The sequence below is a fragment of the Tachypleus tridentatus genome, chromosome 7 (genome assembly GCF_004210375.1).
Source record: "Tachypleus tridentatus isolate NWPU-2018 chromosome 7, ASM421037v1, whole genome shotgun sequence".
Classification (NCBI taxonomy): domain Eukaryota; kingdom Metazoa; phylum Arthropoda; class Merostomata; order Xiphosura; family Limulidae; genus Tachypleus; species Tachypleus tridentatus.
This window is the reverse complement of record NC_134831.1, coordinates 116330774-116355075: the sequence shown is the minus strand read 5'-3', so window position 1 is coordinate 116355075 and position 24302 is coordinate 116330774. Positions and strand designations below refer to the sequence as shown.

Sequence of the window (24302 nt, the reverse complement as noted above, 5' to 3'; positions counted from 1 at the left end):
GATATTTCAGGTTTGAGAAAATGGAAGTAATATGAAATTATTTTGTAAACAAAACTTTCTTTGTAGCTTAGTAACATAAAGTTACTTTCACCAAAGTTCTTCATATCATAGAACGTGAAGTAATTGTTCAATATTATAGATCTGCATACTGAATAAAAAGATTCACTTTCTTTGGTGAATGTATTTCATGTTTTCTTGTCATCACCAGGTTTTTTCTTTGTTTTTAAGCACTGGGTATTACGCATTAATTTTACTATATTAATTTGCCATTTTCGTATGGTTTTACTATATGTGCACGAAATAATTTTGTTAATACTATCGCTCCTTATGTCCTTGTATTGTTGAATTATTCTGTTTAAAATGAAATTTAACAAAATGTTTGGTTACAGCCCCTAGAAATCCACTTCGAGGTATGGTGAGCTATCCAGAAAGTGAGGATGAAGATAGTCCAAATGGAGTTACAGGTAGGCATCCATTTGGATATGAAATACAAAGAAAACAATGGTATTAATTTTTGTCTGGTAATGTACCACAGTAGTATTTCTCAGCTAATAGCCAGATAAGATTTTGTGTTGTAGAAATAAAAAAAAACATTCAAAATATTCTTCATTGGTTGACAAGAATTCAAGAAGAAAATGGTAAAAACTGATGTCAAACCATAAAAATTTTACATTTAACATTCTGATGATAATTTATTCTATTTATTAAAAATTTAGAAAATATTACAAGTATATTGTACAAAAAATATAACATTTAGTTAAGTATATTTTACTGAAGACTTGTCTGTGAGTTTACAAATCCATTTTCAATCAGACTTGTTATTGTGGGTATAAGATGATTTTTCCTCTCTAAAACAGTGTTAATAACTCACTTTATAGTAATGCTATGGAATTTAGATTAACAGTTTCCTGTTATCACCAGCATGAACTCAATACAATTGTATCAAGCATCATTATTTACATTAATGCATAAACTAATATCATATGATGCTAAATTCTCTTTAATTAGGATAATTTCATAAAATTTAGCAAATTTATGCTTGAAAGTTGACAATGAATAATAACCACTTGCCCACATGGTTTTTTTGAAGACTTGAACTAGAAACTGCTAATTTAGTGTGTTTGGCCTAACAAACTTTTACATACCTGCATGTAATTTAACCTTTTAGTTTTGTAGCTTTAAGTGAGCCATCTTTAATTTGAATTATAAAAAAGCTAAAAATAATCCACTTTCAGTCTTAGGTAAAGCTGTAATAAAAAGTTCAGACCAATAGCTCACATGACTTTTTGTGTAAATGTGTGCAAAAAGTGTGATAAAAACTAATCATATTTTATTGAACTTTACATATGTGGCTTATATTTAAACCAAATTTGACACCTAATTATGAGTTGTAAATATCTATTAGTATAATATGTTTGGAAAACAAATCTATAAAAATTAAGTATGTTTTTCTATAAAATATAGTTTTAGATTTCATGTCTCATGTATTCTGTAATGGATTGTTTTGAAATTTGGTGAAATAAAGGTCCATTAGAGCAACTCCTAAAAATATATGATAGTTTGGATTACAACAGTCTGAGCTACAGAAAGTGAGCAATTACTAAATCATCACTGTTTTTAATGACACATTATATCCTGCAGGTTATTTTGGCTGCACAGAATACTATCATGTTTTTTTGGTTTGATAAATAGTGTTACAAAATTTATAAGTTATTCAGTTAAAGAAGAGTTATTTGAATAAAGCAATCAGGAACAAGTTTGAATTTCTATTGTGGCTTGGAGTTTCTTGCATTATATGTACACTTTTATCAACAGTTTTATATCCATAAGTTCGAATTTAAAAGTCTTGTAAAGAAATGGGGGAGGTGATGTTTCATTATGATAATATATAGGAGAGTAGGTGAATACAGTGTTCTCAAAATGTTGATTAAAGAAAGGCTACATATTATGAGTGAAAATCGAAACCTCAATAGGAATTCACAGTAGTTCTCCCTTGCTTTATTCAAGTACTTCTAATCACTTGTTGTTTTGGTTTTTTTTGGTTTTTAATTAAACATTTTGTAGTTTTTCTAAAACTTCATTGTAATTTTTTATTAGTAATTGTTCTAAACATTCTTCAGTTTCTCATTTTTATAGATTTACTGAAGATTGAAACGTGTTATTCCAAAAGTTCAATAAAGTTGTATGAAATTATCGCTGTTTTCCTACAGTTTGCTGTTAGATTGTGTTTCTTCTAAATGTATCAATAGCTTACTAGTAGTAGTGTGCTGGATAGATATGAAATGACTAACCATTTTGTGAAATTATGGATTGAGTGAATATTGGAATTTAAAGTAGGATCATGTGTGTTTAATAATCAAGCATGACAGAAAATCGTAAAAGAAAAAGATATGTTGCCCAGAATAAATCAGTTTTTTTGTGTAGTTCTTAATACGACCATGTACGAAAGAATGTGAATTGTATGTAGTTTTATTATCACATCTAGAAAAACAGTATAGGTTATCAATAATTGAACATGTGAACATTGGACTTTTAAACCTTAAAGGAAAAACATAAGCTTTTTTAAACAGTATGTGTATTTCTAATGTAGTAAATTAACCTTTGACTTTTAAATGTTAAGGTTTGTTTACAGGGTTTTATAATATGTTTTACATTGGGTTTTTCATTATGTGTCAAACTTAGTTTGCCCACCAGAAAGTATTCATTAAGCCTATTTATCATTTTTATTACACTTTGTTCACTTCGTTAATGACATGTACGAGGTCTGTTCAAAAAATATGCAGACTGTTTGAATTGAGCGGCTCCAGTTGGTTCCAGGGGAATCCGCTTGGTGTCGCTAGGTTCGCACAGATCAGTTGATTACGACGCCATTTCTCGATTGCAGATATCTTCATTTGTGTATTAGCTACGCAGTTTTAAGTGAAGTGCGATTTTTTCGTTTGGTGGATTTCAGAATGAATGACCTGAAGGAGCAACGACTTGCTGTGAAATTTTGTGTTAAACTTGGAAAATGTGCTACTGAAACTTTTGCTATGCTTAACACGGCTTACGGTGATGTTGCTATGAAGCGTACGGCATGTTTCTAGTGGCATGAATGTTTTAAGGATGGTCGACAGTCCATTGAAGACGATGAGTGTCCTGGACATCCTTCCACATCAACAAAATCAACACCCTGGTGCGGGCAAATCGACGTCTGACTGTCAGGGAGCTTGCTGAAGAATGTGGTATATCAGTTGGATCTTGTTACGAGATTTTGACCGAAAAATTGAAGATGCACCACGTTGCTGCGAAAATTGTGCCCATTCAGCCCTCAGAACTCGTGAGTTTTTGGCCAAACACTCGATCACTGTTTTTTCCCCCCCCTACTCACCTGACCTTGCTCCTTGCGATTTTTTCTTGTTCCCCAAACTCAAAAGACCCTTGAAAGGAAGAAGATTTGAGATGATCCCCGGGATTAAGGCAAATACGACGAAGGAGCTGGAGGACATTACAAAAGAAGCATACCAGGACTGTTTCAACAAGTGGAAACACCGTTGGGATAAGTGTGTGCGTTGGGGAGGAGAGTACTTTGAAGGGGTCCCAGACCTGTAACTTCTAAATAAAGTACATTTTGTTTTATGACGTCAGTCTGCGTATTTTTTGAACGGCCCTCATATAAACAGTTTGTTAAATTAATGCTCATCTAGCTGTTGACAAATGTAATTTTTGAAGCTGTTGAACATTAAATTTAAAAAGTCAAATGGATCTAAATAAAAATATTTTGATTAGTGACAATATAATGTGAATGTGTAAAGAATTCCATGCTGATTAGTGTGTTTGTACTGATGAATTCTTTTGTGTTCTTTTTGATAGTGTTATAAAAAATCTGAGATACCTTTTTTGTATGAACTGTCAGAAGTTAATCTGTTATTATATTGAAGATATTATGAAACCTCTTGTCTTCTCCTTTACAAGGTTCTGACAGTGGGTCTCCCATATATTTTTGTGTATGTAATAATATATATTTTTATATAATCATTTAATGTATTTACATTCCTACTTGATCATCTGTTAGTGTATCAGATATGAAAAAAAAAATCCATAGAAATTATGTATGTTTTACTGTCAAAGTTTTCATAAGTTTTATTTAATCCATTATGACTATAGATGACTAAGTAGGAAGAGAAATGCATTAAATGATTATAAATTTTTATTGTTTAATAGTGCTGATTTAAATTACATATTAGTAATAACTGTAATTGATTATTATTGAGCAATTTATTTATGTTTATATAACTATAGAATTTTTAAGTTTATTATTTAGGAACAGTCTTGTTTTCTTTCAATAGATGATGGAAGTGGTTCAGTAACACCAGCTGAAAATGACGTTTCAAGTGAACCAATAAAAAAAATTGATCTTCAGGTAGCTGATTTTTTGAAGGTGAGTTTTACTTTCATGTTTAAAGAGTTTCATGTGAGCTGCTTTACTGATGTGATGCCGTTGTACGTTGCTCGATTGTAATCATTATGAAAATGATGTTGATTTACTGTTTTGTGATTACATGGGTATTTAATTAGTTTTTCCAAACTGTAACATTAAATGTATTCAGAATTTGTTTTCAGGTGTTGGCTAATCTTTCATGTGTTAGATAATGCAAGTTAGATAATAAAGCTGCACATTTTAATATTTTTTATTTTCTGAGTTTTATGTTATAAATGTTGAAATCTAATTGTGGATAAAAAAAAAATCAAAATAACCTTAGTGTCACATGGTGATTTTTGTTGTTGTCAGACTTTTTTATTGGCTGCTTGTATCTCAGTGTACTAAATTGTCAGGATTCTAGACAGCAACACAAAATCCAGCCATTTCATTTTTGTAAAGTTTGAGCACGTTACAGATTGCACGTTCTAGCTATACATGAAGTTCAAGAGGGCTATATTGAAGGGTTACTCAGAAGTCATATTACCTCTTCAAAATGAATTACATTTGATTGCTCTTTGTACTTCATCTGACTATAAAATATCCAGTGAAAATTTAGAATGTGCATTTTGATTGGATGAACATATGTGAAGAGCAGCCTTTTGTCCACTAGAAAGTTTGTCACTTGTCACCAGGTTTTAAGAGCCATCTGTTAATGATATTGAAAGTTTATCTCATTGAATATTTTATCATTGTATATCACATTATTTCATCTCATGCACCATCCATTCAACCACAAGATCAAGTTCAAACATAGCCCCTCATTATTTATTTCTATCACTTGATAAATGTTTTCAGCTCTCTCAGGTTGTCATGTAAATATTGACGTAGATGACTAGTTACAAAATCTCCACGAATTGTCTGTTATTTGTTTGATTAAAAAATGACTTTTGCTGGATTAATGGATAATAATTGGATGACTTCCATATGCTCCAGTGGTATATTTGGCATGCAATGTATACAGTCATGTGAAAAAGTTAGGAAACCCTATGAAAGCCTGTGTATTTTTTGTAACATTTTTGGATATATAGATATTTAATCTCAATTTTAACAATACTGAGAGATTATAGGAATATAACTAAGCAATTAAAAGTGAAGAAAAGACTTTTCAAGATCTTCTGTAAATGTAATACAACAAAATGCATATTCTAACTGAGGTAAAAGTTAGGACACCCTCCACATTTATTCCCACTTAACATGGCTCAACTCACACACAGGTGTATCACACCAGGTGCACATATTAGAAGATCGTTACTCAGCATTTTGAATGAGGCTTGCCCTACTTAAACCTCAGACATTTAGTTTGGTCTGCTCCTGACTGTTGAAGTGAGAGTGAGCACCATGGTGAGAACAAAAGAGCTGTCTGAGGCCTTCAGAAAGAAAATTGTAGCAGCTTATTAGTCTGGTGAGGGATTTAAAAAGATCACAAAAGATTTGGAAATCCGCCATTCCACTGTCCAGAAAATAGTCAACAAATGGAGGATTCTCAAAACAACTGCCAACATGCCCTGGTCTGGTCAACCAAGCAAGTTCACCCCAAGAGCAGACTGCAAGATGCTAAAAGAGGTCTTCAAACACCCTAACATGTCATCACGGGACCTACAGCAGGCTCTGGCTACTGTTGACGTGAAAATGCATGCCTCTACAATTAGAAAGAGACTACACAAGTTTAACTTGCATGGGAGGTGTGCAAGGAGGAAACCTTTGCTCTCTAAGAGAGACATCAAGGCCAGACTGAAGTCTGCCAGAGAGAATATAGACAAAGACCAGGACTTCTGGAATAATGTTCTTTGGACAGATGAGTCCAAAATTGAATTATTTGGACACCAGAACAGAGGACCAAATACAGCATTCCAGGAAAAGAACCTTATTCCAACTGTGAAGCATGGAGGTGGAAGTGTCATGGTTTGAGGCTTCTTTGCTGCAGCAGGACCTGGACAGCTTACAATCATAAAATCCACCATGAATTCTACTGTGTATCAGAGGGTGCTTGAGGATCACGTGAGACCATCTGTAAAAAAATTAAAGCTGAAGCAGAACTGGACCTTGCAACATGACAATGACCCAAGACATACCAGTAAATCTGCCAAGGACTGGCTGAAAACTAAGAAATGGAGAGTCCTGGAATGGCTGAGTCAAAGCCCAGATCTTAATCCCATTGAGATGCTGTGAGGTGACTTGAAACAGGCTGTACATGCAAGAAACCCCTCAAACATCTCACAGCTGAAAGAATTCTGCATTGAGGAGTGGGGCAAACTTTCTTCAGGTTGATGTGAGAGAGTGGTAGATGGCTACAAGAAGCGTCTCACTACAGTTATTTCAGCCAAAGGGGGTAACACTAGCTATTAGGGGGTAGGGTGTCCTAACTTTTTCCTCAGTTAGAATATGCATTTTTGTAGAATTACATTTACAGAAGATCTTGAAAAGTCTTTTCTTCAGTTTTAATTGTTTAGTTATATTTCTATAATCTCTCCATATTGTTGAAATTGAGAATAAATATCTATATATCCAAAAATGTTACAAAAACACACAGGCTTTCATAGGGTGTCATAACTTTTTCACATGACTGCACAAGAAGTTTGGAGAGCATACTGTGGGACCAGGCCTCTTTAAATAAATTGTAGTTACAAATTATACAGATGCCATATGTGCACATTTCACAAAAACTATATCAAATACAATAATGCAATGGAGCATCAATTTGTCCATGGGAGATGCTGATTTTCCTAAAATGTTCCAGTAGGAGATTATGGTTGTGCTGCACCTTTTTTCCCTGTAATCCACTCTTATCTCTGGAGGGAAAAAAAAATTTACTTCAGAAAAAAAAAGAAAATATACCAAAATGTATATTCATTGTATTTTTGACATGTTCTTCAAGTTTATTAATATCTTCTGAGCATCTGTATTGAGGCTACTCTATACTGACTATATCACAGAACATGAACCCTGATAATATTATCATAAACCTTTCAAACCTTTTATAAATTTATGTCATTAATTTTTATATCAATCTGTAGATTATAATTCAAATGTTCATATTATACATTATTTAATTTCTCAATTTAAAGGTGAATATTTAGAAAAAACCTGAAAACCAATTTTGTACTTCATGTATGTTTAATGGAGCATTGGTTCAAATTGTATGTATATAATATCAGCATATAAAGGCTGTAGCTTACTACAAATTAGATAATTACTAATATTAATAAGCTAGAATATAAAATAAAAGTCAATTATCTTTTTTATTTGATGAGCTATCACTGTATTCAGTGAATCAAATGCAGTGGCCCCACTCACCTCTTTTCATTTTTGTAAATGCCCCATTATATGCATTTACTTCTATATATGACAAGTGACTGACCAATTGAAAACTCAGTGTACCATTAGAGACTTTCTCAGTCATTTTGAAATATAATTGTGGCTTCTCTTCCTCTCGAGATAAACCTTCATGCTGGTAAGTTGAATCTGTAACCTGTTTGAGACTTCATTTTTTTTTTCTTTTTTAGATCTAGATACAATTTAGTTATTGAACTGAATAAATTATAATGGATTTCTGAGGTATCAATGAAGTAATTTGATTTTTGCTTGTTCAAATGTATGTACAAAACCTAAAAGCCCCCCAGTGGCACAGCAGTATGTCTGCAGACTCATTCCACTAAACATTGGGTTTTGATACCCGTGGTGAGCAGAGCACAGATAGCTCATTGTGTAAGTTTGTGCTTAATTCTAAACAAACAAACAAAAACTAAAATTTTGTTTCACATCTTCCATGTGTGAAATTTCTTAAGGCTTAGCGAGTAATGACAAGCAACAACTGAGTGTATAGGTCATAAATAGAAAATATAGTTGTTTGCTTCAGTTATTAAATTATTGTTTTATCTTTGAAGAAAAATAATTTAATAACTTGTTTGTAAATAGTAATAATCTTTATACATATGTATAATAATTGAAACCTGACTCCATTTTACAAAGTGCTAGTTCATTAAAATGCAGCAAAGACAGGTTACTTTGTAAAGACCAAAGGTCAGTGTAGTAAAAAAAGATATATATCAGTGTATAATGTTAAGAACTTTAAGATATTTAATCTAAGCACTTATGCTTTTCTATTATAATTTGTAGTTATTCTAGAACAAACGAAAGGCATAATTTTTATTTCCTAATTTTTGTGGTGGTTGTGAGATGGGACAAATCGACTGAACTTGTATAGAGATTTGTTAGTGAAAATAACATAAGATGTAAAGTTTTTCTTAAGAAACATTTGATAAAATTATCTGGACATTATAAGGATTTTGCACGTGAAATTTTAAAATTTTCTGATGCATAAAAGTATTTTAATCTTAAGATGAAAATTACATGTTGGACATGAAACATGTTGAAAAGAGACATGAGAAAGACATTGCTTAACAAACCATAAGTCTCAATAAAAAAGATATTTTGTGTGTGAAACATTGTAAGGTTTACTGACAATCTGCCAAATTTCTTGAATCTGTTACTAATTTAAAAGTTATAGCATGAAAAGTATAACAAGCACAAAGTGGTTATGAGGTCAGTCCAAGGAGTTGAGCCCATGCTGAAACAGCTATGAACTTCATCTTACTTCCTGAAGTAGACAGAAAATCTTTCTATAAGTGGTCAAGTTATTTTCTTCTTTTATGATTTCTCTATTTTTATCCTACCTTAATTTTGTGAATTGACTTGAAACTGATTTTAATACCTCTATTCCATTATCTCAGTTCTTTACAGTGGCCAGAGCACACACAATTTGTTGTTCAGCTTTGCACTAAACCAAACAAACCGTTATCAGGGAAGTTTTATTGTTGCTTGGAATGTTATGATTCTATATATGTTTACCATCTGTTAACCACACTTCCTACTACCAAGTTTTCAAGTAATTAAACTGAGAAAAATATAAAATTATTTTTTATGTTTACCAGGAGATCGATGCACTGACAAAAACAGAGTCTAATGATGCATCAGAGATGGAAGAAGAACCGACTACAAGTGATGGAAAGCAGTGTGGCGAGACTCGAGAGGAGCATCCCATTGAAGAACCGCCAAGTGGAGATAATCTTCCTCGAGAAAATGGTGTAGGAGATTCTGTGATGGGTGACAATCAAGATGTTCCACAAACAAGCCAGGTGACCCATCCAGAGCAATTTGCTGTGTCTTATCGTAAGTTTCCTGTGTTTTCATTAGACTACGTCCAGTAAAACCAAATCCTTTAAAATATCTTTTTGCCCATTGCAACTTGCTTTTATTTACACTGAATGTAGTGAAATTCAAGCTTTATAAATGTTTCTTAACACTTGCATTAAAATTTTGGATTGCAAAATATTTAAGTCTTTCACTAGTTTACTATTCATCTGAATTGTAATACTCGTAACCATTTCTGCTTGATGATACAGAATTCCAAACTCTGATAGCAGTTGTGCACATCATCTAGTTCGATGGCTGCACACCATTAACTGCTTTAATTTGTGGGCTACTTTTATTTATTTGGTAACACTCTAAAGGTACTTATCGTAATAGGTTTGACTCATAATTGAAACTGAAAATGTACAAAATATGAGTTATACATTTTGTCTCAGGTTTTGGCCATTGACCACTTCCATATTCCATATCTGGTCATCTCCAAAGCATAGTTGTATACCATGTCCTGTTTCTAACTGTGCTGCTGACAAAACAGCATTCTGTCATGATGAGAAACTCACTTGAAGTAAAAAATGTATTCCCAAGATGGCTGGTATGAGTATTAGAAGTAAAACACATGATAATGTTTTGACCTTCTTAGGTCATCTCCAGGTTAACAAAACAGCACTGCAGAGGTCAGATGTGAGTCTAGCTGGCTTGCCTATGTGTTAATTTTCTTGGTAACCATAGAAAATAGCAATACTGATGGTAAAGTTTGAAATACTTATTAATAAGTACTATATGTCTCTTTCTGGTCTTGAAACAGTGTCAGTGATGGTAAAGTTTGAAATACTTATTAATAAGAACTATATGTCTCTTTCTGGTCTTGAAACAGTGTCAGTGATTAAATTAGACCCTCATAAACACTGATTTCATAGCTATTAAAATAAATTAAAATAATTTAAAAAACAAAATAAAATCATGCTATATATTTAGCTTCAACATATGTAGCTTTTGACAATAGTCTGCACATTTGTATTTGGCTTGGCATGACTTGGTGGTAAGGGGACTTGACCCATCATTTGAGAGTCATGATTTCAAATTCCCATCCCACCAAACATGCTCACCATTTCAGCTGCAGGGGCATTATAATGTAACAGTCAATCCAATTGTTCATTGGTAAAAGTAGCTCAAGAGTTAGCAGTAGGTGGTGATAACTAGCTGCCTTCCTTCTAGTCTTACTCTGCTAAATTGTGGATGGCTAGCACAGATAGTCCTTTTATGACCTTGTAATAAATTGAAAACAATCCAGACCATTTGTATTGACATAATGGAATAATGCATCATAATTTTTGCTTGCCCAAGCTTCTGTCCCTCTATCTGTACTTATGTGTATTAACAGTTTTGAATCTTTTAAAGTGGTAATTGCTATATGCAGTGTACTAGATATTTATGATTCCTGTTTATACTAACTTGAGAAACAGCTTAATATATCAAATAACCTTAGTTGCTGTAGTGCAGGGAAAAAGTAACTGGTTACTTTAAAACAAATTAATATTAAAAATAATAAATTAAAAACATGGAGGTAAATTTTTGTTATCTTTTTGCAGCATCAGGCAGTCTGTGGCATCAGTGCTATGATGAAAACAGTGGTTACTCATACTACTGGAACACAGAGACCAATGAGGTTACGTGGGTTTGCCCTCCAGAATATGCCAATTATATTGCTGCTTTAGAGGCAGCTGGTTTCTTAGCCAATGAAGGTACTGTAGTTTCAAGTAGTGATACATATCCACAGAAACCATCAACTACTAAAGAAAAGAAGAAAAAGAAAAAAGAGAAGAAAATTTCAGAAGAAGGGTGTGTTTTATATAATTTAAAGTTTTAAGGGTTTCTGAAAAGGTTTATCCCTTTAAGAGCAGTATCTTTAAGAAGGGTGTGTTTTATATAATTTAAAGTTTTAAAGGTTTCTGAAAAGGTTTATCCCTTTAAGAGCAGTATCTTTAAGAAGGGTGTGTTTTATATAATTTAAAGTTTTAAGGGTTTCTGAAAAGGTTTATCCCTTTAAGAGCAGTATCTTTAAGAAGGGTGTGTTTTATATAATTTAAAGTTTTAAGGGTTTCTGAAAAGGTTTATCCCTTTAAGAGCAGTATCTTTAAGAAGGGTGTGTTTTATATAATTTAAAGTTTTAAGGGTTTCTGAAAAGGTTTATCCCTTTAAGAGCAGTATCTTTAAGAAGGGTGTGTTTTATATAATTTAAAGTTTTAAGGGTTTCTGAAAAGGTTTATCCCTTTAAGAGCAGTATCTTTAAGAAGGGTGTGTTTTATATAATTTAAAGTTTTAAGGGTTTCTGAAAAGGTTTATCCCTTTAAGAGCAGTATCTTTAAGAAGGGTGTGTTTTATTTAATTTAAAGTTTTAAAGGTTTCTGAAAAGGTTTATCCCTTTAAGAGCAGTAGCTTTAAGAAGGGTGTGTTTTATATAATTTAAAGTTTTAAGGGTTTCTGAAAAGGTTTATCCCTTTAAGAGCAGTATCTTTAAGAAGGGTGTGTTTTATATAATTTAAAGTTTTAAGGGTTTCTGAAAAGGTTTATCCCTTTAAGAGCAGTATCTTTAAGAAGGGTGTGTTTTATATAATTTAAAGTTTTAAGGGTTTCTGAAAAGGTTTATCCCTTTAAGAGCAGTATGTAACTGATTTTATCTGTAACATGTCAAATGTAATGTGTATACAATTCATCTGAAAAACTTTGTCTTTCCACATTCTTATTGGAAATCATCCACTTTTTCTAAACATCACAGTAGAAATGTGTGAAGCCAGTATCAATTAACATATTTCTTTTGAATTATTGTATTGAGGCTACAACCACATTTCTGTGTGTTGTGAAATTGAGCAATTTTACATTTTTAATGTTTTTATAATTAAAAGAGAGTTGTTAGATATATGAGAAATAACCCATGTTTTAAGTCCTTAGAAACTAGTTCACATTATAAAATTTAAAAAAATAAAATAAGGAGAGGATTAAAAATTGTCTGTGTTAGTAAAATCAGATAAGGAGGGATTTGAATACTTAATCCAGCTTACTTCAGCAGATGATGTAACAAAAGTTCTAAAAGAAAACATACGAACTAGTTACAGTGTGAACAGGCATCTAGAATGAGTCCCTGTGTTAAGAATTATTAATTTCATTTTAGAAATGTTGTCTCAAATGTTTTAAACTGCACTGAAACAAACAAGGAATTTGTTTAAAATTAAAAAATTCTTGATATTGTTGTAAAAGTGCTTGTCCTTGTTATAAGCTGACAGACCAACACTTAAACATAAAATATTTGCATTTTCTCAGAAAACCTATAAAAACTGATTCACCCACCAGGACTGAAACATGTTATTCACTTTGTGATAAATGTTATGAATATTTTAATTACTTTGAATTATTAAATAAGCTAATGATGTGGGAAGTTTAAGATATCATAGCATAAGAAGTCATTTACTGTTGTAAATAAAGTTACTTATCTGTATATTTGATTCTTGGCTAGACTGAAAGAACATAAGGCAATAAAATAAATGTGTACACCTTTTGTGTTTTCAAAGCATTGTGATAAGGACAAATTATTTTGAGACTGGTAATCAGTTTTACTGTCAAAGAAAAGAGGGCTTTACATATACTTTCAAAGTTAAGTATTATGTATGTTGACAAATGGACACTAAGGAAGCAATGAAACTGAAGAATATCACAGGGTCTTTTTATCCTCAGTGTTTCAACTACAAATCTTCTTGAAGAATAAAATACCCTGTCATAGCATTCATAATCTCACTTACACATTAGTATCTTCTTTCAGAGTTACTTGGTAACTTTTGTGGAAATAATTTCCAATTCTTTAATTTTTTATTAATTTACACAGGAAGGTTATCCCGATAACATCATTTGGGCCACCGTCATCGGACTCATCGTCAGAAGAAACTGAAAGTAAGCCAAGCGTTGCCAGAAATAAGAAGAAGAAGCCAGTAAGAAAGCATTTTGGTCCTGAACTTCCAAAATCAGAAGCGTCATCAGTTGGTGTCATTGGACCCCAGCTGCCGTCTAATTTTCTTGTAACAAAACCAGAAGTTAACTCTGCAACACCAGTAGATGTTTTGGATCAGATCCCTAATGTGCAAACTGTATGCAGGCAAGAACTTGCAGAAAACAATATTTCTGGTGTTTCAAAAGAATCAACTGGCAAAGATGCAGAAAATAACAAAATTGTTCTGAAAAAAAAAGTAAAGACCAACAGAAAATCTAAGAAACTGGTTGTACATGGCCCCGATCTTCCAAAAAATAACTTCAATCATACAGAACTAAAGAATGTTAACACTTCTTATGACAAGCCAGATAATGTATCTGAAAGCTCACCCTGCACTTTTAATGAAAAAGGACAAGAAATCAAAAAGTCAGCAAACACACTAACAACTTATTCAAAGGAGAGCAGTGCTGTCAACTCACATGAAACGAAAACATTGCTCACCATGCACTATGTACCAGATAGCCAAGACAAAAATTCTAAACCTATTTTTCCTTCAGCTGCTTACTTTGCTTTGGAAGGAAGTGGTGTTGCAGGTAGTTCACAGACTGTGCCCAAAGTAGAATTAAAAAAAATGGAAGATACCTATGAACCTGACTCCACTACAAAAGTTACAAGTAAAGACCCTGCGAAGAAAACATTGGCAAAGATAAACAACATGTACCAGGTAGCTTTTTAATGATATCTGACAGAGAGTTAGTGTGTATATATGATTTTTATTTGTCTACACATTGTACATATGTACACTGTTAAAAATTTAAGGGATATGAGAAACAAATACCTTAATGTTATTATGTGGGTATCCTTTCTTCTCGTGTTATTAGACTAGGATCAGAAGAAGACTTTGGAGTTATGTTTTAAAACAACTGGGTAAGAAAATATCATTAGATGAACTCTAAACTTATGTATTTGTACACTGGAAATTTCATGCCAAACAACTAAAAGTCAAAGAATACAAATTGTCACATGGAAAGGTAAACTTTTCAAGTTGTGTAAGATAGTGTAGTTAAAGTGTATTTTAGTTTTAAATAAAAAGAGAACCTGCAAACAGTGTTTCTACAGTATACTATACCAGTACATTAAAACAGATTTTATTCTGTTTTAACACCTTAGCATCCTCTGAAGTATTTGTTTTCAAACTATTCGTAAGAATCTAGTTTTCTTTCTGTGATTACAGAGAATTATATCTTTCTTAATTTGATGGCTGCCATGTTTTTGTATGATAATTGATCAGTTGTAATTTTTTGGTTGGTGACAGATTTTGAATGTAATAACTTCCATTATTGAAGACACATATTTTTGTTTTATTTTCTGTGCTTTTAAAAGAATGAAATATGAAGCAATGTTTAAGTATTATTTGCTTAAATCCAACAGGGTCTCAAACCCATAGTCCAGTATGGTGGATCTGACAGTGAGAGCGAGCCAGAGGAGGGAACACTAGCTCCGGCAGTAGACTCTGGAGGTTTTAATCTCGCTCAGAGTGGTAGATTAGGGTTCGGATTTAAAGAATCAGAGTTTCCAGTAGAGAATAATATTGTTCCTTATGGAGATGAGAACAATTACTATGATGAAGACCAGTCACAGGGTAACTTCCAGATGATAAGTTTTGTGAAGTCTGATGAGGTATTAGATTTTAGTAAATTAACACAGAAGCCAGAGCCCATCATATCAACTGAAAACTCAGAAACTGACAAGTTAATTGAAGAGCCAGAATCCAGCAAAATAACTGTAAAGGTGAAATCTACCAAGCTAACTGAAAAGTCAGAACCCAACAAAACCACTGAGCAAAGCGAGCTCAGTGAACTAAATGGCAGTTCAGACCTCAAGTGTGAAATGACAGAAACACAGGCTGAACCAACGGAGACTACCATGGATATAGATGTTGATGAAATAGACAGGGCATTGGAAAGAGCATTTGAAGAACAAATGGTTAGTGTAAAGTGAAATAATCATTGACATTAACCAGTTTTTTACATTTCTTTTTTTCTGTACTTCGTGTTTTATTTGTTTTGGCATTCTTAATTTCAGTCATTTAAACTACATAAGAAATCTTACTTTAATAACAAGCATTAGTTTAAATTAGGTTGTATGCTTTTTTTATTATCCTGTGTTTTACAAGTTTGGTATAATGTTCCCGTAATTATTCAGCAAAGTGTAGTTTCATTTAGTTAGCTGTTAACACTAGTAAAATTCAAGAAAGCTCTGGTTAAGGAGTTTTAAACCTGTAGTGAAATAAAAACTTAATTTTGTAGTTTTTTTATCCTTTTAATTCCAGAGATTCCACTAACAACTTGTGATGGATAAAATTCTGATTAATGAGTGGGTCTCTAACACTTGTGACATGAAATTGTTTTGATTGTAGAGCAAAAGGTTTACACAGGTCACAAGTGACCTAACATTTATTCACCCAGCAACTTTACTATTTGGTAAGTATAGATTAGAAATTGTCTGCCATATTACCCCTTGTTTATTAATACGATTCTTATCATGAACATATGTTCATATTACAGTTGGCTAATGCAGAGGAAATGGAAGCTTCTACATCTGGATGTCTGAAACGTTCAGCATCTGAAGAGCCAGAGACAGTTTCTAAAGTGATGAAGAGTATGTGACATATAGTATTAGAAGCATTTAGTAAACATGTACAGCTGATAATATTAATATAAATATAATGCAGGTGGTTAGGGCACTGGACTCGCATTCAAGGGTTGTGTGTTCAACTTGCCATCCCACCAAACTCTGTTAGCTAAGTATTCTAATCAGTATAATTAGAATCTTGTCACAGTGATACATGTTTAACCTACATAACATTTAGTGACTAAAGGCTATTTTACTTTGTCATTACACATAAAAACATAGTGTGATAATTGATTAGCAGCATATTTTAATCAAAATACTATTAAAACCCTGTTTTTGTTGTGCATATTTTTTTAACCTAAATAACATTTAGTGATTAAAAGTTATTTTTATTTGCCATTGTACATTAAAACATACTGTAGTATTTGACTAGTTACATATTCTAATCGATATTATTAGAACCTTGTTAAAGTGATATATAATTTTTATTTAAATAACATTTAGTAACTGAAGGTTATTTTAATCTTTCATTATATATAGCTACATACTTTGACAATCATGAGTTTGAAATGATTTTTCATAGCTTGGTATAAATAAGTTTAATTAAAAACACATTTTTGAAGACATTTTACATCACAACAACAGGTAAAGTAATAATAACAACTTTGATATTTCTCATTGAAAAATTAATTGAAGCTAATTATTTGCCACTAATTCCCTCTAACGTCATGGGAATAAGTTGGTTTGAGTGTCATCTCTCACCTCTTTTTACCTCTTTTCTTGGTTAGCTAAGTATATATTAAGTTGTAGGTATAAATAAGAAACAATTTAGCCATTGTTAGAAAGCTGAAACTGATTTACTCGAATGAACTGTTCATTAAAGCTAGTCAGTTTCTGTCAGCGTGACATGAATGAAAATGTAGAGAACTTTTTCATCATAACATGTGAAGGATTCATTCTGCAAAGAACACATTAGTCAAACAATGTTTTGTGGCATTGTCTTAAAATGTGGGTATGTCAGGTTACTTCTGTTTAGTACTTGATAAGGATTACATCTTGGAAAAATGTCTCATAAAAACATGTCTTATTGGGGTTGATACAATACATGTATAAAGTTGTAGCAGTGGGTTGTTAAAAAGTTTAACTGTCTTGACAATAAAATTTAATTAGAGACTGATGTGTAATTTTAACTAATTCAGTTTAAGCAAATTTAGTTTGTGTGCGTGTGTATCTTTGAATTAGTGTGGAAATTTTGTAGTCTTTTAGTAAGTAATACATTTCTGTAGATGTCCAGAATATATATTATTTACAGTAACTATGAATAACAGGTGAGAATTCTCCATCTTAAACATTTTAAGCTGTCATGGCTTGTTAAGAGAAACATTTCTTGCATTACTATATAAATCATATTCAAGTTTGTTTTCCCATTTCATAGCAAATGCCTTTTTTTTATTGCTATTTATTGGTCTTTTTTGTACTTATGTTATTTTATTGTGTAGCTTGTATGGTGATGTACATCTGCCCCTGTCCAAATAACAATTTCACTGTAAAGAAAATGTGTGTTAAACATTGAAAACAAATGTGAAATTTGTGTTAAATTATTCAGGTGATCCACCAGACTCGTCAGAAACATCAAGTGATGCATGGAAGGTGAGATTTTTTTCTTTTTAAGTTTGTACATTGTAATACTTCATTTAAATTTCTGGAAAATACACTACATTTATGTAAAAGATCAAGATATCTTTCTTCAAATGCTTGATTTGTAGTTAAGATCTGAACTCCTGGTATCAAGGTGTGTATATTGTCACTTACAGATATAACTTGGAGACTTACCAAGATTTTACCTCCATATATTATTACTTTGTTGTTTTTTTCCTCCTTCATTAGTGAGATCATACATGCCTGTATTATCTGTTTTTACCTTTGCCTTCAGTATCTGAAGGTATTGAGTTGTATGGTTCTTAATAAAGCTTCATCTAGCATACTTCCCCCATTATGGTCAAATTTATTACAAGGCCTTGCATTAAATATTCAAGGTTTTGTCACTTCATTGGTACAGGTTAACAGAGAAATGCTATGGTGTTGAATTAAGATGTTTTTTCTGTGTGTGTGAATTAAATGTTGTAGGTTTTCAACAGTTCTTTCTGATAATGGTTTAATGTAAACAAAATGTTTGCATATGTTTTCTCAGTTGCAGTTTTATGTGAATTTTTGTACTTCTTACTTAACATGTTAGCTTCAACCTTATTGTAGTTCTAATATTCTGTTTCTCATAACCACTGTGAAAGTGGGTAATGTTTATTGAAAGAGCTTGTTTTTGGGGGATAAGCAAAAGATTTTTTTATCAGATACTCAAAATTATTATTTTTGTAACTTTTAAACAATTTTCAAATTTTCAGCAGATACACAGTGCAGTATCTTTGTGTTTATGATAATATGCAACTGTGCTATATTTCTTGTTAAAATAAGTTTTCTGATTTATGTGACATCACATTTGATAGTCTGTAATTTTTGTCTAACATTTTCATTTAAAAGGCTAAAAAATTCTCTTGAAAAAAAAACACATTAAGTTGTGGCTTATGGTTGACTCCTAAATATATGCAAGCTCACTGAGCATGATTGTTAGTCACATACATTAAGAATATTTTCATTCTGTAACCACAGGATATTCCAGACTTGATTCAAGTGCTGCTGGATAAACTTGCATACTTGGACCCTACAAGATCATGTGTATCAAGTCTTACACACATGTTTATCCAGTTAGAGGTATGAGTATTATTGAAAAACCCTGCTCACAAGGATTTGTCTTGGTTGTGGTTTTTGAATGTGACATGCTTTTTAACCACTTGAAGTCGATTTCATGTTTTCGGCTAAATAAATAAGAAATTTGACATTTTGTCCAGGTCTCTGCTAATTGTAATTTGGAAATTTTGAAATCCAAATTTTTCTACAGTCTTTAATAGCATCACATGGAGTATATAGTGAAAATGTTATATATATATAGTTATACATTAAAACCTAAATAATGTTGGTATTTGTTTAATTTATATTTCATAAACATTGGTTTTATATTGTATTTTATGTTATATTTAAACATTAAAACATGTCAGAGTTAGTTATCTCTGGCCTTTGATTGGTAACTAGATGTTTGAGAGAATTATACAGTTGTGTATGCTTGTGCTTTACAAAGGACAGAATTGATTATACTGTACGAAGCAAACTAAGTTTTTTTATGAGTTATATTCTACTCATTTGTTAGTTTTAGTTTAACCAATGGTAGTGGCTTATTATGTAATATTTTTATTTAGATTTTGTTTATCATGATTAGTTTAGCTTAGTATTTGGATTTAGTTATCTAAGCTGACTTAAACTTCATAATGTGTTATTGAGATTAGAAAATACACTAAAGAGTATACCGAGTAGATGAATCAATGGATTTTAATCATTAGAAGTTTGTTTTATGACCACCTTCACCTGGTTTGAATAGTGTATTAAATCACCTACGTTTGTAACTTGGTTAAGTTTTCGTTGTGATAAATGTAGCTAAGCTGGTTTAATCAGAATGTCCTTGGGTGGGTCAGTGGTAATTTTATGGGTTCCCATTTCCTATAATAGACATTAAAGATAAACCATTGTGAAGCTTTATATATTGAAGTTACCACAGACCTTTGCCCCAGAACAGCTCTGTGGTTTATAATGCTTAAATTGGGTTTTGATATCCATGGTGAAAACAGCACAGTTAGCTCATTGTGTAACTTTATGCTTAATAAACAAATTAACTAGAAGCTAAAGACTAATTCTATACTAAATGTATAATTCAACACTCATATTACTGATTTAACATTCATTTAATATACTGGCAGAGCTCTAAACATTCATTTAATATACTGGCAGAGCTCTTACTTAACATTCATTTAATATACTGGCAGAGCTCTTAACATTCATTTAGTATACTGGCAGAGCTCTTAACATTCATTTAATATACTGGCAGAGCTCTTAACATTCATTTAGTATACTGGCAGAGCTCTTAACATTCATTTAGTATACTGGCAGAGCTCTTACTTAACATTCATTTAGTATACTGGCAGAGCTCATACTTAACATTCATTTAGTATACTGGCAGAGCTCTTAACATTCATTTAGTATACTGGCAGAGCTCATACTTAACATTCATTTAGTATACTGGCAGAGCTCTTAACATTCATTTAGTATACTGGCAGAGCTCATACTTAACATTCATTTAGTATACTGGCAGAGCTCATACTTAACATTCATTTAATATACTGGCAGAGCTCTTAACATTCATTTAGTATACTGGCAGAGCTCATACTTAACATTCATTTAGTATACTGGCAGAGCTCTTAACATTCATTTAGTATACTGGCAGAGCTCATACTTAACATTCATTTAGTATACTGGCAGAGCTCTTAACATTCATTTAGTATACTGGCAGAGCTCTTAACATTCATTTAGTATACTGGCAGAGCTCTTAACATTCATTTAGTATACTGGCAGAGCTCTTACTTAACATTCATTTAGTATACTGGCAGAGCTCATACTTAACATTCATTTAGTATACTGGCAGAGCTCTTAACATTCATTTAGTATACTGGCAGAGCTCATACTTAACATTCATTTAGTATACTGGCAGAGCTCATACTTAACATTCATTTAATATACTGGCAGAGCTCTTAACATTCATTTAGTATACTGGCAGAGCTCTTAACATTCATTTAGTATACTGGCAGAGCTCTTACTTAACATTCATTTAGTATACTGGCAGAGCTCATACTTAACATTCATTTAATATACTGGCAGAGCTCTTAACATTCATTTAATATACTGGCAGAGCTCTTAACATTCATTTAGTATACTGGCAGAGCTCTTACTTAACATTCATTTAGTATACTGGCAGAGCTCTAAACATTCATTTAGTATACTGGCAGAGCTCTTACTTAACATTCATTTAATATACTGGCAGAGCTCTTAACATTCATTTAGTATACTGGCAGAGCTCTTACTTAACATTCATTTAATATACTGGCAGAGCTCTTAACATTCATTTAGTATACTGGCAGAGCTCTTACTTAACATTCATTTAATATACTGGCAGAGCTCTTAACATTCATTTAGTATACTGGCAGAGCTCTTACTTAACATTCATTTAGTATACTGGCAGAGCTCATACTTAACATTCACTTAGTATACTGGCAGAGCTTATACTTAACATTCATTTAGTATACTGGCAGAGCTCTTACTTAACATTCATTTAGTATACTGGCAGAGCTCTTACTTAACATTCAGTTAATATACTGGCAGAGCTCATACTTAACATTCATTTAGTATACTGGCAGAGCTCTTACTTAACATTCATTTAGTATACTGGCAGAGCTCATACTTAACATTCACTTAGTATACTGGCAGAGCTTACACTTAACATTCATTTAGTATACTGGCAGAGCTCTTACTTAACATTCATTTAATATACTGGCAGAGCTCTTAACATTCATTTAGTATACTGGCAGAGCTCTTACTTAACATTCATTTAGTATACTGGCAGAGCTCATACTTAACATTCATTTAGTATACTGGCAGAGCTCTTACTTAGCATTCATTTAGTATACTGGCAGAGCTCTTACTTAACATTCATTTAGTATACTGGCAGAGCTCATACTTAACATTCATTTAGTATACTGGCAGAGCTTATACTTAACATTCATTTAGTATACTGGCAGAGCTCTTACTTAACATTCATTTAGTATACTGGCAGAGCTCTTACTTAACATTCATTTAGTATACTGGCAGAGTTCATACTTAACATTCATTTAGTATACTGGCAGAGCTCTTACTTAACATTCATTTAGTATACTGGCAGAGCTCATACTTAACATTCATTTAATATACTGGCAGAGCTTATACTTAACATTCATTTAGTATACTGGCAGAGCTCTTACTTAACATTCATTTAGTATACTGGCAGAGCTCATACTTAACATTCATTTAGTATACTGGCAGAGCTTATACTTAACATTCATTTAGTATACTGGCAGAGCTCTTACTTAACATTCATTTAGTATACTGGCAGAGCTCTTACTTAACATTCATTTAGTATACTGGCAGAGTTCATACTTAACATTCATTTAGTATACTGGCAGAGCTTATACTTAACATTCATTTAGTATACTGGCAGAGCTCTTACTTAACATTCATTTAGTATACTGGCAGAGCTCTTACTTAACATTCAGTTAATATACTGGCAGAGCTCTAAACATTAATTTAATATACTGGCAGAGCTCTAAACATTCATTTAATATACTGGCAGAGCTCATACTTAACATTCATTTAATATACTGGCAGAGCTCTAAACATTCATTTAATATACTGGCAGAGTTCATACTTAACATTCATTTAATATACTGGCAGAGCTCTAAACATTCATTTAGTATACTGGCAGAGTTCATACTTAACATTCATTTAGTATACTGGCAGAGCTCTTACTTAACATTCAGTTAATATACTGACAGAGCTCATACTTAACATTCAGTTAATATACCGGCAGAGCTCATACTTAACATTCATTTAATATACTGGCAGAGCTCTTACTTAACATTCAGTTAATATACTGGCAGAGCTCTAAACATTCATTTAATATACTGGCAGAGCTCATACTTAACATTCATTTAATATACTGGCAGAGCTCTTACTTAACATTCATTTAATATACTGGCAGAGTTCTTACTTAACATTCATTTAGTATACTGGCAGAGCTCTTAACATTCATTTAGTATACTGGCAGAGCTCTTACTTAACATTCATTTAATATACTGGCAGAGCTCTTAACATTCATTTAGTATACTGGCAGAGCTCTTAACATTCATTTAGTATACTGGCAGAGCTCTTACTTAACATTCATTTACTATACTGGCAGAGCTCATACTTAACATTCATTTAATATACTGGCAGAGCTCTTAACATTCATTTAGTGTACTGGCAGAGCTCTTAACATTCATTTAGTATACTGGCAGAGCTCTTACTTAACATTCATTTAATATACTGGCAGAGCTCTTAACATTCATTTAGTATACTGGCAGAGCTCTTAACATTCATTTAGTATACTGGCAGAGCTCTTACTTAACATTCATTTAATATACTGGCAGAGCTCTTAACATTCATTTAGTATACTGGCAGAGCTCATACTTAACATTCATTTAGTATACTGGCAGAGCTCTTACTTAACATTCATTTAGTATACTGGCAGAGCTCTTACTTAACATTCAGTTAATATACTGGCAGAGCTCTAAACATTAATTTAATATACTGGCAGAGCTCTAAACATTCATTTAATATACTGGCAGAGCTCATACTTAACATTCATTTAATATACTGTCAGAGCTCTAAACATTCATTTAGTATACTGGCAGAGTTCATACTTAACATTCATTTAGTATACTGGCAGAGCTCTTACTTAACATTCAGTTAATATACTGACAGAGCTCATACTTAACATTCAGTTAATATACTGGCAGAGCTCATACTTAACATTCAGTTAATATACTGGCAGAGCTCTAAACATTCATTTAATATACTGGCAGAGCTCATACTTAACATTCATTTAATATACTGGCAGTGCTCTTACTTAACATTCAGTTAATATACTGGCAGAGCTCTAAACATTCATTTAATATACTGGCAGAGTTCTTACTTAACATTCATTTAGTATACTGGCAGAGCTCATACTTAACATTCATTTAGTATACTGGCAGAGCTCATACTTAACATTCATTTAATATACTGGCAGAGTTCTTACTTAACATTCATTTAGTATACTGGCAGAGCTATTACTTAACATTCATTTAGTATACTGGCAGAGCTCATACTTAACATTCATTTAGTATACTGGCAGAGCTCATACTTAACATTCATTTAATATACTGGCAGAGCTCTTACTTAACATTCATTTAGTATACTGGCAGAGCTCATACTTAACATTCATTTAGTATACTGGCAGAGCTCATACTTAACATTCATTTAATATACTGGCAGAGCTCTTACTTAACATTCATTTAGTATACTGGCAGA

At 32.2% G+C, this 24302-nt stretch overlaps 1 protein-coding gene across 2 annotated transcripts in view; it reads left to right on the top strand.

Annotated features, from left to right (window-relative positions):
* The window catches only part of LOC143256452 (uncharacterized), a 61823-nt gene that overhangs the window by 11970 nt on the left and 25551 nt on the right, over positions 1 to 24302 (top strand). For both annotated transcript variants that reach the window (XM_076513698.1, XM_076513699.1), the window contains exons 3-11: positions 390 to 464; positions 4329 to 4420; positions 9394 to 9631; positions 11200 to 11449; positions 13488 to 14313; positions 15021 to 15575; positions 16157 to 16250; positions 17830 to 17873; positions 18888 to 18989. In XM_076513698.1, coding sequence (XP_076369813.1) covers positions 390 to 464; positions 4329 to 4420; positions 9394 to 9631; positions 11200 to 11449; positions 13488 to 14313; positions 15021 to 15575; positions 16157 to 16250; positions 17830 to 17873; positions 18888 to 18989 — 2276 coding nt within the window. The remainder of the gene's footprint in view (positions 1 to 389; positions 465 to 4328; positions 4421 to 9393; positions 9632 to 11199; positions 11450 to 13487; positions 14314 to 15020; positions 15576 to 16156; positions 16251 to 17829; positions 17874 to 18887; positions 18990 to 24302) is intronic.